This window comes from Achroia grisella, unplaced genomic scaffold, assembly GCF_030625045.1.
Source record: "Achroia grisella isolate CSIRO2021 unplaced genomic scaffold, CSIRO_AGI_Agris_v1 utg768, whole genome shotgun sequence".
Taxonomy (NCBI): Eukaryota; Metazoa; Arthropoda; class Insecta; order Lepidoptera; family Pyralidae; genus Achroia; species Achroia grisella.
The window spans coordinates 185,635-206,218 of record NW_026713015.1 but is presented as its reverse complement, the minus strand read 5'-3'; the positions used below and the strand labels follow the sequence as shown (position 1 = coordinate 206,218).

Sequence of the window (20,584 nt, the reverse complement as noted above, 5' to 3'; positions counted from 1 at the left end):
GATTTTGTATAAAAAGAGGTTTCATGTGCTAACAGTATCAGTCTGGGTGTTTTCTATGTATATTACGTATGTACTTACAAAAAAAACATATCTAAGTATTTATATCTATTGTCTAGTACACATAACACAAGCTCTGCTTACCGTGGGACTAGATAGCACTGTGTTAATTGTCCAGGGTAACTTATTATCATTTAATACAAAAAACTTGACTTTCATAAGCGACATCAAAGTCAAGACAGTTGGTAAGTAAAAAAAACAAATGAGGTATATCTGTCTTATATGGACTTATATGGACGTATCTCTGACTGTAATGAATGAATGAATGGATGACTTTTCATTCGCAACTCCCTGGGGAGATGAAATTGGGGTCTCGCGACGAAGGGGACAAAGGAATTCCTTTGCCACGGCATGGACTCCGGGCTCAACAATCTGGGTGGCTGGATTGAAGCCTCTTAAGGCGAATATAAAATTAATACAAATTAACCTATCTTACATAAGTAGTACCATACTAGGAGAAAATTTTTTATATATTTTTTATTTTTTGTTTATATTCATAGTAAAAAAATTACGAACTAATGACACTCCTTCTTACATTATTGACAACTGACTGACACTGACATTTTTGGTTGAGAAATGTCATTGATTGTCACAATTGTGAAATTAACATAACCTCAACAAATAAAAACCTTGGGTTTATATAAACTGATTCATTAAGCAAACTAAAACATTAAAATATTCAACTATTAAGCTAAGAATCTGTGTTATCAATTGTTTCTTTAATTACTATTATACTTTAATGTGCTAACATGAATATATCCCGGCATCTATGTATATTCCGCCATCCTATCTTCAACAAAAACATTTGCCGAAAATTTCGCTTTTCGTCAACAAATTACCAATCTACACAAACCGCGCAACCTCGGGTCGTGGAAGAGAAATTCAATTTTGAAGATTTGAAAGTTTTAGAACGGCGAGAGCGCAGGAAAGCAAAGATACGGCCATTCATGAAAGACGTCTTCGTGTCTACGTATAATAAAGAATTACTGGCATATCCGGAGATTTTGAATAAAGAAGAGTCTGAAGCTTTGGACGAACGCGCCGCGGTCTTGGATAAGATATTTTCTGACCCAGAAAAAAGTAAAACAGACCGTCTTAATGCACTGAAAGGCACCAAAATGTATGCAGCGCCAGTCGCTCTGACAAACGATGGATTGGCGGCAAATTGTACCGAATTAATCCGTTATTTGGAGGTCATAGCCTCGGATATATCTTTAGGGCAGGAAATAAGTGACCATTGGGTGGGTTTAGAGGTTTTAAAGAAGGGTTTATTAGATGAACAGTTGCAGCAAATAATATCTGATTTGACAAATGGAGAACACACCATAACTTTGGCTATTAAAGAGAAAATTGCTGAAAGAGTCACACAGGCTGATTTCAGGACTACTGCTGAGTTGGATGGACAAAGTAAGTATCCTAGAATTATAATAATAATAGTGAACTATACTAATACTAGCTGTTCAGCCAAACATTGTTTTGCCTTAAAATAAAAAAAAATTTAGGGGTAGACTAATATTTAGGGGGATGAAAAATAGATGTTGCCCGATTCTCAGACCTACTCAATACACTCACAAAATTTCATGAGAATCGGTCAAGCCGTTTCAGAGGTATGGGAATGAAAACTGTGATATGAGAATTTTATATATTAGATATATAAACTGAAAAGTACTGCACAGTTCCAAACTAAGCAGTACATGACTACATTTGACTCTGTATATTTGAATTAAAAAGAATGCTTCACTCCAATAGACAGTGTTAGGCTGTAGCCTACTTGCAAGTCATGTTCTCCTGGTACTTTCACTGTAGTATCAGTAATAGTAAGATAACTTCACGACTGTTAGCTTTGAGGGGGTAGTCAGAGTCATCATCAACTGTCGATGTTCTGAACCCAACACTTGACTTGTCCACATTTTGATCGGTATATTTGAATAAGAAATGCCTCACTCGAATAGACAGCGGTAGTCTCTAGCCTACTTGCGAGTCATGTTCTCCTGGTACTTTCAAATAATATGGCAGAGGGCAAACCTAGCCTACTGCATTATACTAAATTGTTTACCAGTGTCAGATTGCGCACCAGAGAGTCAGTCACTAGTCAATCAGAATTTTAAATAAAGACAAGGTTTTTGGTGTCGCCAAGATTCAAATTCCTTTACATTTGAGATGGTGTAAATGTGAATGGTTATAAGGGCAGAGGAAGACCGAAAAAGGTATGGTATGAAAGGAAGTAAATAATGCGATGACTGCGAACAGGGATGAATGGAAGCGAAAAATATATTACGACGACCACAAATAAATGGGACAAGGAAGAAGCAGATGATGATGAGATGGTGTAAACTGCCCTGGATTGAATAATATTTATTTTAAATAACATGGTTATCACACATATCAGTATTTATTACTAACAGAAAAATATTTACAAAAAGACAAGTACATAAATATGCTAAATAAAAGGTGATCTTATTTTTAAAGTAGAGGTTTCCAAACTTTTTCGTGTCGTAAACCCCTTATTTTTCGGTTTTGGGTAGACCCCATTCTTACCTAGTATTGATTTTTTGTAAATTTCTAACTTTAGTAAACTTTAGTTTTAAAAACATAAAGTAAAAACAACAAGATGACCGCTTTGAGACCCCTTGCAGTTTGTCATAGACCCTGGGAGTCAATATAGACTACTTTTGGAATCACTTCTTTAAAGCAATCTCTTACAGACAACCTAGGAAACAGGGTAAGATCGTGTCCTGGACCACGCTGGTATTAGATCATCTATTGACGGCCTCTGTGTCTAGCGGTTTAGCACACCACCTTATTTCCCATGGTTGCAGGTTCGATTCCTCGCACGGCACAAATATTTATTTTTATGAGTGTGATTATTTATATTGGTCTCTGTGTTTTCTAATTATAATATATAAAAAATATATCTATGTATTTGTATCAGTTGTCAGTATGGGTACTACCCATAACACAAGCTTTAGCTAGTTTAACTTGGGACTAGATAGCGCTGCGTGAATTGTTCTGAAATTATTATTATTATTGATATCATTATCATCATCATCATCATCACCATCACCATCACCATCACCATCACCGTCATGATCGTTAAATGAAATTTCCAGATGTATGGAGAATATCTGGTGAGAAAATTTGCCTTAATTCAAACGGATACTTCCTGGTGCTGTGCTGCATCGAAGGCTCCAGACTGAAGGCGTACCTGGTCCATCCAGGGGCAGAAGGCGTCAGTTACGAAGCCGGTGTTGCTATCTTTAGAAAAACTCCAGGTATTTCTTTTTTAATTGGATGATATATAAAAAAAAAAGAAAAATTTCTAAGAATAAAAATATTCATAGTAATTTTTTCTTTTTTTTTTATATTTTATTTTATTTCATTCCACGTTTTCTTTATATTAATAAATAAGTAGCAGTTTAAATAGACATTTGTGTGTATGTAATACTTGAACGACCCCTCAGTGCTGTATAAGGGTAGTGTTTGTTAGGCAAATGATAGGTACAACGTTTGAGTGTACACTGGCTATTTATTATAATAATCAATCCTTATATACTAGTTACTGTTACTGTGTAGTGTACATTATTCATTCTTACAGCTGAATTCAAGAAGATAGATTCTTTCCTATAATTGAAAATTATAAATTGTTCTTATTATAATTATATGATATAATCTTAGATCTAGAATTTTAATTATCTCCCTCAATTTTGGACATACATATTACGAGACCTCGGTGGTCTAGCGGTTTAGCATACCGCCTTACTTACGACGGTCGCAGGTTCGATTCCTCGCACAGAACAAACATTTGTGTTTGAGTAAGATTGTTCGTATCGGTCTGGGTGATTTCTATGATTTTTTTTCGGACTACTCGGCTCGGCCTTTGCAGCTTCACTGGATGATAGGCGAGTGCAGATGGCACTCCAAACACGCGGAAGGAGTTATGGAGCGGCTGAAGGCCAACTCCCGCCTGACGGATACGACTTTAGTCTGAGGGCACCGCTAGGGGTTCGAACCTCGGCTTAGGCCGTCGTAATATCGATCCCCGTTTTAATTGGACGGGGGATCGATTGGATTGGGATGAATATTTTGCATGTATTAAAAAAGTATGTATTTACAAAAACATATCTAAGTATAAATATCAGTTGTCTAGTATCCATAACACAAGCTCTGCTTACCGTGGGACTAGATGGCGCTGTGTTAATTGTCTATGGTTATTTATTAAACATCCATCCGTCCCTCTAATCAACCATTCTGCACCAATCTGCACTCACAAACTTCATCGTTTATAAAATAATATTATTAAAATATTGAATATTGAATTTGAATTTTGAATTTAATAAAATATACTTTCACAGGTACTCCTCTTGACCAAATGACAGAGCAAGCCCTGGCGCAAACTCTCGGTCTGTCTCGCCTCCACGCAGCTACTCTGTGCCGGATCACTTTAAAAAAAGCTATGCACTCCTGCGTTGAATATATACAACCTAGAACATTCTCTGGTGAGTATTTTTTTTTAAATATATTTTTTAATTTTAGCGCCTTGACCACATCGTAATTTTCTCTTGATTGATCTTATTTGTCACATAGGGACCGGCATTTCTTTTTTTACTCCTAACTATCTGACCCCGCGACCTCCGTTCCGCCTCAGAATTTTTTTTTTTTTTTTTTTTTTTTTTTTTTTTTTTTTTTTTTTTTTTCTCTCTCTCTCTAAATATAATCAGATTTTTTGAAGTTATTGGCAGATGAGGTTTTCTCATTTACTTTCTTTAGATGTTGGCAAGTTCTAGATGGACAGTTATTTATATCCAGTAGTTTTGAAGCTAACAGGTTCTTATGCGTAATCTGTGTTTATATCTTCCACAGGCTTTCTGTATCTCTTCTTTTACAGTTGGAATTTCTAGATGTGTATGTACTTCAATGTTTTTTATGAACCAAGGAGCTCTGGCTATGGTTTTTAATGCCTTGTTTTGGAAGAGAATTTCTATGTTAGAGTGTGATTCCCCATAGTTCCATTGCATATGTCCACACTGGTTTTATGATGCTCTTATAGATGAGGAGTTTGTTTTCCAGACTTAAGTTAGACTGTCTACCTATCAGCCAGTACATGTCTTTAAGTTTTCTATCAGCTTGGATTTTTTTTGCTTTTATGTGGTCTTTCCAGGTAAGTCTTCTGTCCAGATGCATTCCGAGATATTTTACCACCGTTTGTTGTGGCAAAATAGTTCCATCTAAGGATACTGGTGTGCAATTTCCTCTTTTCAGTGAAAATGTGATATGGACCGACTTTGTGGTGCTCACTTGAATTCTCCACTTATTCAACCATTCTTTAATTCCATTCAGATGTTTCTGAAGCTCTGTAGATGCAATATGTGGGTCTTTATTACATGACAGCACTGCTGTGTCGTCTGCATATGTTGCTGTAACTATACCATTAGTAGTGGGAAGGTCAGCAGTATATATTGTGTACAATACTGGGCCAAGGACAGAACCCTGTGGCACTCCGGCTTTTATTTCAAAATAATCTGATAGGTGATCTTCATACTTAACATGGAATATCCTATGTTGTATATAGGACTTTAAGAGCATATAAATGGTGTTCGGTAATGAGGTTTTTAATTTATAGAACAAGCCTTTGTGCCACACGCGGTCGAATGCCTGTTGTACATCCAAAAATACTCCTGAGCAGTATTCTTTTTCTCTAGTGCTTGTCTAATTGTATGTGCGACTCGGTGTATCTGTTCCGTAGTTCCATGATGTGCCCGGAAGCCGAATTGGTGTTCTGGTACTATATTTTTCTCCTCAAGCACTGGCAATAATCTTTTCAATAGTATTTTTTCAAATAATTTGGATATTGCTGGTAGTAGGCTTATTGGTCTATATGACGATACTTCAGTGCATGGTTTTCCCGGTTTAAGAACCATATTTATTATAGATACTTTCCACAACTGTGGAAAATATTGCAGTCTCAGTATTGCATTAAAGAGAATTGTTAGTAAAACTATTCCTGTTTTGGGCAACTGTTTTAGTACTTCAGCTGTTATTAAATCGAAGCCCGGTGCCTTATTATATTTTAGCTGATTTATAGTCTTTCTTACTTCCGCTGGCGTAACTGATTTTAGAGGTAAGGACATTTGTTGGTCACTGTCAAGTATTTTATCAATTTCTGCTTCTGTATGCATATCATCTGATTCATTTGGTATAAATACTTCTTTGAGATACTTTGCAAATAAATCAGCTTTATCTCTAGGTTTTCCAGCCCAGCTTCCATTTGTTTTTTTAAGTGGGGGTATATGTTCTTTCGGTCTCTTTATAAATTTAGTTATTTTCCAAAGACTATAGTCATCTGCTTTATGTGGGGATAATGTCATCAATTTATCTTGGATTGTGTTGTTTTCATTTTCTCTTAACATTATTTTTAATAGTTTTTGAGCTTTATTAAGTGCTCTTTTATCTTGAGGGTTTCTGCTTGTATGCCACTGTCTCCTCAGTTTTCTTTTTTCTGATATCATATTTCTTATTTCTAGTGTCGTATCTTGGCTCTTTATTTTAGACTCGGTATAAGGTGTTGATGACCATGCTGCTTTTTGGATCAGGTTTGTGACATACCAGGCTGTTTCTTCTACATCTTCTTCTGTTTTTAGCGGTATATGCAGGTTTGTATTTTCATGGATATAGTCTTTAAAGGATTCCCAATCGGTTTTATAATTATACAACGTTTCTTTCGGTTCCTTCCTGATTATTTTTGTGCTTATTGTACATATGATAGGTGTATGATCTGAAGAACCATCAAGGCTAGATTCTATTTTTGTGTACATACCCGCTATGCCTTTTGTTATGAATAGGTCAATTAAGTCAGGTATTTTATTTGGATCCGTAGGCCAATAGGTTGGTTCTCCTGTGGATATAATATTAAGGGAGTTAGTGTCAATTGCCTTTTTTAATTCTCTACCTCTTGTAGTTGTGAGCCTAGAGCCCCAATAAATATGTTTGGCGTTCCAGTCTCCTCCAGCAATGTATCGTTTACCAAGTGTTTTGAAAAACTGATCGAACATTTGATCATCAATTCGATGACGAGGCGGGGAGTAGATAGCGGCGATATTCAAATAATTAAATATGTCAAAGGTTTTTTGAAGTTTAGTTACGCAATAAATTTCTGAACGCAGGGTGCGTTCAGAAATTTTATGAAATATAAATTTATGAATATTATGAAAAAATATGTATGTATTTATTCATATCAGTTATCTAGTACCCATAACACAAGCTTTAGCTAGCTTAACTTGGGTCTAGATGGCGGTGTGTGAATTGTCCTGTAATTATTATTATTTATGTATAACAGAAGAATCGCTATTACCCCACTGTTAAGAATGTAATGCAGTCACTATATATAAAAATTGTATCTGTCTGTTACACAGGTAAGCCACTCTCGGAGGTGTCGACCATTCGGTCCGCTATTGGCGACGCCTTACTTGATATATATGCGTGCGAGAGCGCTGAATACTTCACAGCTGGACTCCTGGACGGCTACCTGGAACCGGATGCGGAACTCGAGATGGCAATGTGCAGGTATATATATTATACTCTTGGAAATAAGACCAGAAGTGATTTTTTTGGCTACCTGGAACCGGATGCGGAACTCGAGATGGCAATGTGCAGGTATATATATTATACTCTTGGAAATAAGACCAGAAGTGATTATTTTGGCTACCTGGAACCGGATGCGAAACTCGAGATGGCAATGTGCAGGTATATATATTATACTCTTGGAAATAAGACCAGAAGTGATTTTTTTGGCTACCTGGAACCGGATGCGGAACTCGAGATGGCAATGTGCAGGTATATATATTATACTCTTGGAAATAAGACCAGAAGTGATTTTTTTGGCTACCTGAAACCGGATGCGGAACTTGAGATGGCAATGTGCAGGTATATATATTATACTCTTGGAAATAAGACCAGAAGTGATTTTTTTAAAAAGAAATAATTACAGCTACCTAAGGAAATTAAACTCAAAAATAAATTTATAACAAAACAATTTTATTGTAACCGTTTAGCAATACATCTAAATTGAACTAATACGAATCAAAATGATAACTTCTTACATCGCTTATTTTATACTGCAAAAATAATTAACCACGAAAACTAATTACAAACAGAAATAATTAACCTCCAATTCAAATCAAACAAAACAACACTATGAACTTAAAAAGATTATAACCGATAGCTAAACTAGCAGAGTAACGACCTAACACTCTAAATCACAAAATGAGAGTGTAGGTTCTTTTTTCGGACTACTCTAATGCTGTTGGCCGTAGCTGGCCTTTACAGCTTCACCGGACAGATGGCACTCCAAACACGCGGAAGGACTTATGGAGCAGCTGAAGGCCAAATCCTGCCTGACGGATACGACTTTAGTCTGAGGGCACCACTAGGGGTTCGAACCTCGGCTCAGGCCGTCGTAATTTCGATCCCCGTTTGAATTGGACGGGGGATCGATCGGAGGGGCGCCGGTGCGCGCGCAGGCGCCCGGTTGAATGCGCGATATTGTGTGTTTGAGGTCGTCGTCTTCGCCGGCGAGGACGGTGTCGTGTGTGTGTGTAAAAGTGTGGTCGGGGTGGAACGGGTGGGCCCGTGGGGAGGTTACCTGCCGTTATGGGGTCGTCGGGGTCAATGAGAACGTGCCTCGGGCGACGTTGTCGCGTATGTCGGATATTACTCCTCGGTGAGTAGTCGACCGCATTGACTATAAGCGGGTTAGGGTGGGATTGGGAGTGTCGGTTCCGAGATGGCATCGCCTTTTATAGGGTCTCCCCTCCACTCTCAATCTTCTTTCCAACAATACTATAATTACCATACATTAAAATAACGAGTCAACTATTTCAAACTATAATCTCTTTTTTTTTTTAATACCGGAGACTAAATTGACAGTTGTAAATGTCAATATTTCAAATAATGTTACCACCTACAGCGGGGTAGTGGTGTACCTGCGATACCGGTTTGTTTAATCGGAAACTTTTATAGCTTTAAATGACGTTTCAACAACAGAATTTTAAAATGTACGTACATATACTAGCGTTTCCATTACTGTCGTCGTATTATACAACTTAAGAATCCATTTTGTTTTCGTTTCCGTACAAATAGTAATTATTATAGTATTAAGTTAGAAACCAACATTTCTTTCTTTCAAACACAAATAAATGTTTGTTGTATAATATATGACACCAAAAATCATTTGTGTTACAAAATGGGCAGTTAGTCTTAATTTTAGTGAAAAATAAAAAAATCTATTTTGATACAACAACCATATATTTATTAATACATGTTCTTTATTAATTTTGTGTTAATACCTTTTATATATATTATATTATTTTGGTTCTCTTCTCCAAAGCAATGGTGAATTAGACAGGACCATAAAGCATAGAATTAACGCAGGATGGATGAAATGGCGGCAGGTTACGGCAACGACGTGTGACTCGCGTGTTCCCCTTAAGCTTAAAGGAAACACGCGAGTTGTAAATTTTCACAAGACCATGATCCGGCCTGCTGTCTTGTATGGATCAGAGTGCTGGCCCCTAAAATGCGACGGATGAAAGACGACTGCATGCAACTGAAATGAGAATATTGAGGTGGATGTGTGGTGTGACAAGAATGGATAAGATATAGAATGAATACATTAGAGGAAGTATCAAAGTGGCGCCGGTGTCAGAGAAGTTGAAGAGTAATCGTCTATCATGGTATGGACATGTAATGCGTAGGAATGAGGATAATATTTTAAGAAAGGTGTTACATATGAATGTGGATGGTTATAAGAGCAGAGGAAGGCCGAAAAAGAGATGGTTGGACTGTGTGAAAGATGATATGGTGAGAAAGGGAGTAAATAACGGAATGACTGCGAACAGGGATGAATGGAAGAGAAAAACATATTACGCCGACCACAAATAAATGGGATAAGGAAGAAGCAGATGATGATGATGACCTTTTATATAAACACTCGCACATTATTTCTGAATAACCTATAAAAATGGGTAATTAATATTAATTTCCGATAGTGTCACAACCCTATGTAAAAAATGCAAAATCCTGGCAACATCGGATATGTCAAATTTGTGTCCGGGAATAAAAAACGGACTATTCCTATAAATTCATGTTATCCTGGTACTTTCACTGTAGTTTCAAGCTGTTTTTTTTTATTGATTGTATTGACAGTCAAGCTGACAGTCTACCTGATGGTAAGTGGTAACTATACAGAACAGTATCATGGACATCACGTTATCACGTTATCATGTTATCCATGATACTGTGATAATCAAATTTTTATTAAAATTCTGTAGTTTTTGTGTGAAAAACAACAAACATCCATCCAGACTTTCGTGTATAAAATAATAGCTGTGCCTGCGGATTCAATCGTGTTAAATTACAATATAAAATATAGCCTGTGTTATTCTGAGGCATAAGCTATATTACTGTAATGTTTCATCAATATCCGTTCAGTAGTTTTTGCGTGAAAGAGTATCAAACATCTATACTTACACTATGTGACAGACTCGACCCATTGGCTTTGCGGCGAGATATTGCATCTCTGTGCATTTTCTACCGCATATATCACGGGGAGTGTTCTGAGGAATTGTTCAGATTAATACCAGCTGCTGAGTTTCACCACCGTACCACCCGCCAGAAACTGAAATACCATCCTGATCATCTGGATGAATGGCGGTCTTCCACAGTATGGTTTTCTAGAAACTTTTTGCCTCGCACAACCACATTGTGGAATCACCTTCCAGCAATGGTATTTCCGAACCGATACGATATTGAAACCTTCAAGAAAAGAGCTTATTCCTTTTTAAAAGGCCGACAACGTACTTGCATTTCCCCTGGTGTTGCGGGTGCTCATGGGCGGCGGTAATCACTTACCATCAGGTGAGCCGCATGCTCGTTTGTCCCCTGTGTTATAAAAAAAAAAACTTACAAACTTTCGCGTTTATAATATTACTAGCTACTCACACCGGCTTTGCACGGATGTACATGTATCTAAATATATATAACTCAAAGGTGACTGACGTAGTGATCGTATCAACGCACAGCCCAAACCACTTGACGGATCGGGCTGAAATTTGGCATGCAGGTAGGTCTTATGACGTAGGCATCCGCTAAGAAAGGGTTTTGATTAATTCTACCCCCAAAGGGATAAAATAGGGGATGAAAGTTTGTATGAAACTTTGTCAATTTTAAACCGATCGGGCTGAGACTTTGCATGTATAAAGCTACTATGACGTAGGCATCCCCTAAGAAAGGATTTTGATGAATTCCACCCCTAAGGGGATAAATTAACGTGAGCGAAGCCGTGGGCAAAAGCTAGTTATATATATATAAACCTTCCTCTAGAATCACTCTATCTATTAAAGAAAACCGTTATCAAAATCCGTTGCGTAGTTTTAAAGATTTAAGCATATATAGGACAGACAGCGACAGAGACTTTGTATTATACTATGTAATGATTAGTAAGTATAATGTATTGTATGTATGTATGACATATTGTAAATTAAATAATGTAAATTTAATATTGTAATGGGTGAAAACTGTGATCGGTACAGCCTATGCTGTAAATAATATAATTGACGTAGTGGAGTAACCTGAAACAGTCATGCTCGCTATAAAGTTCAAACTTGTGGCGGCGTGGTGGGCCGGGTCGATGTGCTCCCTCAAATATGGTAGAGTACAATGATGGCTGCCTCATACGTCATACTCGTGAACGGGTGCTGCTTGTGGGGACTGGTCTGTTCAGGTTGTGAACACTGATTAAATTTTTTGTTCTTTGCGATAGCATATGCTGGTGGTCACTCTATTCTCCCAAATTTGAATTTTAATAACTGTATTTATCATAAACATGTTCCACTATTATTTGAAAAAAATACCGAGCTGAGTTTCTTGTCAGTTCTTCTCATCTCGATATCATTCCGAACTGACGGTAGATTTGACATATCATAAGAGTCTGTAATAGATCTACATGAATAAAGATATTTTGAATTTGAAATTGAATTTTGTAATATTTATAGAAACTTCATCTCAAACAACGGACTGTTTGCAATACTCAAGTTACTGAACATCTCAGCTCTGGAGAAGCAGCAGGAGTGTGAGGACTTGCTAAAGGATCTGAGGCACTTAGCTACATATGGAGAGAACCTGGACAGTGTTAATATGTTTATTGGTAAGTTAAAGTAAAAATAAACTAGCTACTCGTCCGGCTTCGCACGGGGGTGTACATGTACTATGTATTATTATTAAGGAGTCACTTAGGCTACTTTTATTTTAGACAAATAAACTTAAATTCCACGCGGACGAAGTCGCGGGTACAGTATAGTGTGCGAAATTTCATGATATCTATATAAAGTCCGCGCGATTTTAGTAAAAAGGCCATAAAGCCGTTTTTTTTATGGATGATAATGTAATGGTGCACCCGCCTGCGCTAACGGTTTACGCTGGCAGCACCAGTGGAGGATGATAAGATGAGCATGAGGTCAGGTCAGTTAGCACATCGTGACAAATTCACCAGGAATTTATCACAATGGTTTCCAGGAGGGACCGCGTGGAGGTCGACCTAACATGGAACATTGCTAGCCATGGGGATTACTAGTTCCCATTACTGACAAGCCCCTTCCCCCCATAAAGCCGTTAAGCCGTTTCGAAAACGTAATAAATACACAGACAGAAGGACAATACAATTTCGCATTTATAATAGACTAGCTACTCGCCCCAGCTTCACCCGGGTGTACATGTATGATATATATAAACCTTCCTCTTGAATCATTCTATCTATTAAAAAAACCGCATCAACCGTTGCGTAGTTTAAAGATTTAAGCATACATAGGGACAGACAGTGACAGCGACTTTGCTTTATACTATGTAATGATGACTCGCTGACACCTCAAACATTGTATTGCTACGCACAACCACATTGTAGAATCACTTTCCAGTAATGGTATTTCCGGACCGACATGATTGACCTCGGTGGTCTAGTGGTCCAGCACACCGCTTTACGACCGATGGTCGCGGGTTCGATTCCTCACGGCACAAGCATTTGTATTCATAAATGTGATGAGTATGATTGTTTGTATCGGTCTGGCTGTTTTCTATGTATAATGTGTATGTATTTACAAAAAAAAATCTATGTATATGTATCAGTTGTCTAGTACCCATAACTCAAGCTTTAGCTAGCTTAACTTGGGTCTAGATGGCGCTGTATGAATTGTCCTGAGATTATTATTATTATACGATATTGAAACCTTCAAGAAAAGAGCTTATTCCTTTTTAAAAGTCCGCCAACGTACTTGCAATTCTCCTGGTGTTGTGGGTGCTCATGGGCGGCGGTAATCACTTACCATCAGGTGTGCCGCATGCTCGTTTGTACCGTTATAAAAAAAAAATACTATTAAAAATTAGAGTTGATTATTTTGGGTTGATGTGAGTTGATACTCGTGCAAGCAGCACACGTTCCCGAGTATGACAGCAATACAACGTCATAGTGAACCGACCATGAGGCTTTCAACCTTAAAAGTTATATATTTTCAGCATTGAATGGCATACATCACGCTGGTAAGGTGATGTCTGAAGAAATAAAGCAAATGAGGAATCCAGTATTGAATCCAACGTTTATATTTAAGAAAGTTCTCGCCAATAGAAAGCAGGTAATTATTCATTTATTTACATTCAAATCAATTGTTCAGGTTACGAACACTGATTAGACTATTTGCTTTTGCATTAGCATATGCTGGTGGTCACTCTATTCTCACAAATTTGAATTTAAAATGAATCTGTATTATTGTAAACATGTACAACATTTATTTGAAACTAGTTGTCTTCGTCTGCGAGGAATTTAACTTTATTTTTCTAAAATAAAAGTAGCCTAAGTTACTCCTTATTACATCAGCTACCTGCCAATAAAAGTCACGTCAAAATCGGTCCAGCCTTTTCAGAGATTAACCGGAACAAATAGACAGGCAAACAAAAATTGTAAAAAATGTTATTTTGGTGTATGTAGCGTATTCATATGCATGTAGTAAAAAACGGTTATTTCAATATTACAAACAGACACTCCAATTTTATTTATATGTATAGATGTATGATAGTACACAATGTAAAAAAAAATGGATATTCAAAATAACATATCGAGTTTCTTGCCAGTTCTTCTCAATTGAATCTGTATACTGAACTGGATGGTAAGGAAAAAAATACACTATAAAAATGTTACATTCATAAGCGACTAAAACGTCCTATTTTTAGAAAAAATCTCTTGAGTTTCATGCCAGTTCTTCTCCATTGAATCTATATACTGAACTGTATAATAGGAAAAACATTATAATATAAAAAATTACGTTCACAAATGTCTAAAATGTCCTACATGAATTAATGATTTTTAATTTTATTTTATTTGCTATAAACGGGTATTTATTATGCACTTTTTATGATAGATGTTTTAGCCAGATCGATGCAATCAATTATACTCAGATATAGACACAACTAACTGTGAAATTTTAAATTGCAGGAGAAAGACGACCCGACACTAGATCTGTTCTTGGCCGAACACCTGCACCCAACGCTGCGTCCGACCGCTGAACAGCTGGAATACTGCGTGCTGCGAATAAAATACGCCTGCGAGACACTAATGAGCAGGCACGGAGTGAAAGTGGCGAGTGCATACACGTATGTATTTGTTAACATTTTTTTTATTGGGTTGTTTGGACTATTTTTTTTTTTATGGATGATAATGAAATGGTGCACCCGCCTGCGCTAGTGGTTTACGCTGGCGGGGCTGTTTGGGCTATTGTCAGGTACCTGTAGCACTGCGACCTACACAGACCCATTGTGCTCGCCCTCTTTCAAAGTTCGCTACCTAGACCCGTCAGGGACAAGAATTGAAGGATATTCTTAGGAGCGATCGTTTTTATCTCCTCAGGATATAATGTATACTTTCCAAAGGAGATATTTCGTTTATGCATGAGTGGGATACAACCACATAGGATGTGTAGTGGCGTTTCCTCTTCAGTTAGGCAGAATCTGCAGATTCTTGTGCATAGGTCTAGTTTGGCCATATGCTTGTTTAATTTGCAGTGTCCTGTGAGGGCTCTAGTCATCATGCATATGTTGTTTTTACTCAATAGCAGTAGTCTATTGGAGTATTCGTTCGAGTAGCCCGATATTAGGGCTTTTGAATGTCTTAATCCTGGCATTTCTTGCCAGTGATTCAGTGCTTTTCGTTTGGCTATTGATTTGAGATGACCCATTTGTTAACTTAGATAGATAGATAGAACGATATTTTCTTTTTGCCCGCACAACCACATTGTGGTGTGGTTATCCCATTTATTTGTGGTCGTCGTAATATGTTCTTCTCTTCCATTCATCTCTGTTCCCAAACATCGCATTATTTACTCCCTTTCTTACCATATCATCTTTCACACAGTCCATCCCGTTTCTTTTTCCATCTTCCTCTGCCCTTAGAACCTTCCACATTCATATGTAACACCTTCTCCCGTAATCGTATTATGTATTATACAAAAAGACAAGTACATAAATATGCTAAACAAAAGGTGATCTTATTTTTAAAGTAGAGGTAGCTTTTTCGTGTCGTAAACCCCTTATATTTCGGTTTTGAGTAGACCCCATTCTTACCTAGTATTGATTTTTTGTAAATTTCTAACTTTAGTAAACTTTAGTGTTAAAAACATAAAGTGAAAACAACAAGATGACCTCTTTGAGACCCCTTGCAGTTTGTCATAGACCCTGGGAGTCGATATAGACTACTTTTGGAATCACTTCTTTAAATCAATCTCTTACAGACAACCTAGGAAACAGGGTAAGATGGTGTCCTGGACCACGCTGGTATATATAAAACTTCATCTTGAATCAATCTATCTATTTTAAAAAAACCGCTTCAAAATCCGTTATGTAGTTTTAAAGATTTAAGCATACATAGGGAGGGACGGACAGACAGCGACAGCGACTTTGTTTTATACTATGTAATGATGTATATTGATTTTTTTGCAGAGAACTTAGCAGATTGGCTGAAGCTACCACTGAAATATTGGCCATGACAGCTGTCCTAGCTAGAGCGTCCAGGTATGTGATAAATGAGAAATCATCTGTTCATATTATTTTAACATCTTATTTATTTACTAGCTTTTGCACGCGGCTTTGCTCGCGTTAATTTATTATTTTAAGAAAGGATTTTGATAAATTCCACCCCTAAGAGGTGGTGGAATTTATCAAAATCCTTTCTTAGGGGATGCCTACATCATAGTAGCTTTATGCATGCAGAGTCTCAACCCGATCGGTTTAAAATTGACAAAGGTTCATACAAACTTTCATCCCCTTGGAAGTAGAATTAATCAAAATCCTTTCTTAGCGGATGCCTACGTCATAACATCTACCTGCATGCCAAATTTCAGCCCGATCCGTCCAGTGGTTTGAGCTGTGCGTTGATAGATCACTATGTCAGTCACCTTTGAGTTATATATATTTAGATTTATTTCGGATAACCATCCGTATTTTGTGAGGAAACAACTTCTAAATTAGCTTTTACCCGCGGCTTCGCTCGCATAACTTCATTAATGGCTGCTAGATGGCGCTGAAGTACCAAAATGTAGATATTTTATTTTTTACCATATCTTAATCTTAATAATGTTATAAACACAAAAGTTTGTGAGTATAGATGTTTGTTACTCTTTCACTCAAAAACTACGGACCGGATTTTGTTAAAACGTTACAGTAATATTGCATAAAATATATTTTATATGGAAATTTATCGCTGGTGAAACCGCGGGTCTGGAAGAGATCGGTTTTTAGCGATAAGGCCGCCCATTGTTATCTCTTTGTCTTATTTATTGGTTTTTTTTTTATCATTGTGAATGTAATTGTATTTTCTGTGAGTGGAACAATAAAGAGTTTCATTTATTCATTAAAAAAATATTGAAACATTATGGTTTCAGATCGTACTGCATCGGAGTGAGGAACGCGGAATTGGAAATGAAATTGGCCTCGTGTTTCGTAAACAAAACCAAAGACAAAGTCCGGAAACTCATATTAGAGATCGACGATGGGGAATACTTAAATCTAGATCACTTTAGAGTAGCCTTCGGCAAGAAGGTCCTGGATACGAATTCTGTGATCGTCGAGAAACCAACCACTAGAGTCTTTTGGTAGGACTGTACATCCCATAAAACTTCATAATGGATTTACATTATTTTGTTTAATTCCGCTGCCATTATCATGTGTGAGACCACAAATATTCATCACTTCTGAGTAGCATTCGGTAAGAGTGTCCTGGATACGAATCCTGTGATCGTCGAGAAACAACCACTAGAGTCTTTTGGTAGGACTGCACATCCCATAAAACTTCTTAATGTATTTATATTATTTTGTTTAATTCCGCTGCCATTATCATGTGTGAGAACACAAATATTCATCACTTTAGAGTAACTTTCGGTAAGAGGGTCCTGGATACGAATTCTGTGATCGTCGAGAAACCAACCACTAGAGTTGAAGCGGAGGTATCTAATGTGTCTGATGAGTGAGAGGTGCTGAGGGTTTTATTAATACGGAGATAAAATTAAATACGACTAATATAATAATAATAATAATAATATTTAGAATATTATTATAAAATTTAAAAATAGTATAAAAACTTATCAATGAATTCGCTAAATGAGTCTTGGTAGGACTGCACATCCCATGAAACTACTTAATGTATTTATATTATTTTGTTTAATTCCGCTGCCATTATCATGTGTGAGACCATAAATATTCAGTGCGGAAACCTGACCACCGCTACTGGAAGTGTTATGACCTACTCTATTGGTGATCAAATTCAGACCATTATTTATTTTATTTATATTATTAACCGGGTCTTAACACGAATAATTGTATGGCAAATAAAGGTTTACCTCTCTCGACGCTTCGACTAGGTTGCACTAGCCGTGGTCACGAGCTGACTGGAGTAACAGCGATGTCAATGTAGATAGGTGACAGCAGTTTTTTCATCTACCGTCACTAGATTGTTCAACGAAAGTTCGCGACACACAGCACTCATACTATCCGTACACTTATCGACTATTGATGCTACTGAACTTTGTTTGAATTTATTTATGACTGGATTCCACGCAGATGATAATTTTAAGCCATCCTCTCTGTTGAAATTGGGATGTTTTTTAATTTCATTCGTGGGTAATAGTAGAGTAGTAGTAGTAATAACCTTAGGCGCATGTAGTTCAATCCAGTGATTTGTTCCAGCGTTCAGTAGATGATCGGCTATCGCTGATTTGTGTGGTTGTCGATTTTTAACTGGTGGTGGTGCTCTTTGATTAATTAATATAGTATAATTTAAATAATGTATATTAAACACGAAAGTTTAAAAATAACGTTATATATTTATTTACTTAAAATTATTGATTTTGTACAATAGGCAGGCTTAATGCTAATAGCATTCTATACCAGCCAACCTTAAGGAGTGCAGAGATACTCGAAGGCGGTTTGGTTTTAATAAATTAAATATAATCATATTAAATAGATATAAGATTATATATATACGTAATAATATAGTACATACAAACATATGAGCATACATATATATTTATATATATTACTAGCTGTTCCCGCGACTTCGTCCGCGTGGAATTTAACTTTATTTTTCTAAAATAATAGTAGCCTAAGTTACTCCTTATTACATCAGGTACCTGCCATAAAAGTCCTGTGAAAATCGGTTCACCCATTTCAGAGATTAGCCGGAACAAACAGGCAGACAGACAGACAAAAATTGTGAAAAATGTTATTTTGGTGTATGTACCGTATTTATATTCATATGCATGTAGTAAAAAACGGTTATTTCAATATTACAAACAGACACTCCAATTTTATTTATATGTATAGATAGACAAACTACACATGTAAATAAGATGGTGATGATGATCATTTTTGAGGTTCTATGTTAGACGATTTAAATGGTAACCGTTAACTTTTTTTTTAAGTATATTTTGTAGGAAGTGTTATAAGTCTACACCTATATTGCTACATGTTTCGCCTCTGAACGAGGCATCATCAGGCTATGAATAGAGTTCGGATATAGCTTGGAAGACTAGAAGCTTTGTGATCTCACACATGCTAATGGTAGTGGAATTAAACAAAATAATAAAATCCAATAAGTAGAGAAATGGCACGCAAAACAAAACCTAAAAAGATCGGACGGGTCGTGCCGACTACGCTATTCGGTTGGCGCATTTCAATAGACGCCGCATAGAAGCAAATGGTCAGCACGGGTCGACGGGCTGAACATATTAATATGAGTGTAGGCTACAGAATAGAATTACCACAAAATATAAATATCACAGAAACTTAAGTTGCAATTGCCTGATGAAATTCTAGCATTTACCACAAATAATTGATAAATATAGTATATAATAATGTTTATGTAGGATGTTTTGTAAATAAAAACTCTATAAGTTATTAATACATTGTTTTATTTAGTAAATGCTACATCTAGAATTAATTTTATATCTTACTAGAACTTCCACGAATATTTCATGACTAAAAAATTAGTGAATCGGTTCAGACGTTCTCGAGTTTTAGCGAGACTAACGAATACAATTCATTTATATATATAGATAGATAGATATATTATTACAAACGCGAAACTTTGTATGGATGGATGTTTGTTACTCTTTCACGCAAAAACTACTGATTTTGATGAAATTTTACAGTAATATAGCTTATACGCATACATTGGATAGACCTTAGTGGTCTAGCATTTTGTACATTGCTTTACATCCGATGGTCGAGGATTCGATTCCTCGCATGGTACAAAGTTTCATAAGTATAATTGTATCTGTCTGGGTATGTACTATATAGGTATATTAGGTATGTATTTACAAAAATGTATGTATTTCTATCAATTGTCTAGTATCCATAACACAAGCTCTGTTCTGTCTTAGTTTGGGAGTACTGTTCTGCTTTATCTATACTAATATTATTGTTCAAAATCTACCCTGTAACATCGTAAGCACAGATTATTATATTAGAGTCCGTTAGTTTTCTGTTCCCGCGCCTTTGCCTACCCTCCCTTAACTAGTACTGATCCGACTGTACGGCGTCCATGACGCGCGCGCATTGTGTTGTGAATTAAAATAAATTAGAACTGTGAAACCTACTGTGAAACTGGAAAGCTAGCGAAGATATCTTCGAGACCCTGAAGCCCAAGAAATCCGCAGAACCATACAGGTACGTGACTGACGCTTCCACTCATTTTTCACTATATATATACAGAGAGTACATTCCCTAACATTTTGGTAGCAGAGTAGTTTCCCTAACAATTATAAAGCTGAAGAGTTTGTTTGTTTGAACGCACTAATATCAGGAACTACTGGCTTGAAAAGAAAAATTCTTTTTGCGTTGGATAGTCCATTTGTCGAGGAAGGCTTTAAACTATATAACATTACGCTACGACCAACAGGAGCGGAGCTGCAATGAAAAATATTGCAAAATGTGGGGAAAT

At 36.7% G+C, this 20,584-nt stretch overlaps 1 protein-coding gene across 1 annotated transcript; it reads left to right on the top strand.

The window, feature by feature from the left end:
- The first annotated feature begins 666 nt into the window (after positions 1–666).
- On the top strand, positions 667–17,367 carry LOC131850409 (complex I assembly factor ACAD9, mitochondrial). Its single transcript, XM_059200620.1, has 9 exons — positions 667–1,464; positions 3,168–3,329; positions 4,410–4,553; positions 7,467–7,617; positions 12,105–12,256; positions 13,618–13,733; positions 14,591–14,748; positions 16,090–16,161; positions 17,031–17,367. The coding sequence occupies exons 1-9, from the start codon at positions 807–809 to the stop codon at positions 17,242–17,244; spliced, it is 1,827 nt and encodes a 608-aa protein (XP_059056603.1). The 5' UTR covers positions 667–806; the 3' UTR covers positions 17,245–17,367.
- Positions 17,368–20,584: the final 3,217 nt, after the last annotated feature.

Excerpts from the sequence above, each read along its gene's own strand:
- LOC131850409 (XM_059200620.1), top strand. The coding sequence starts at position 807 with ATGAATATATCCCGGCATCTATGTATATTCCGCCATCCTATCTTCAAC. Across the intron at positions 1,465-3,167 it reads TGCTGAGTTGGATGGACAAA|ATGTATGGAGAATATCTGGT; the intron begins GTAAGTATCCTA and ends TGAAATTTCCAG. Across the intron at positions 4,554-7,466 it reads ACAACCTAGAACATTCTCTG|GTAAGCCACTCTCGGAGGTG; the intron begins GTGAGTATTTTT and ends TCTGTTACACAG.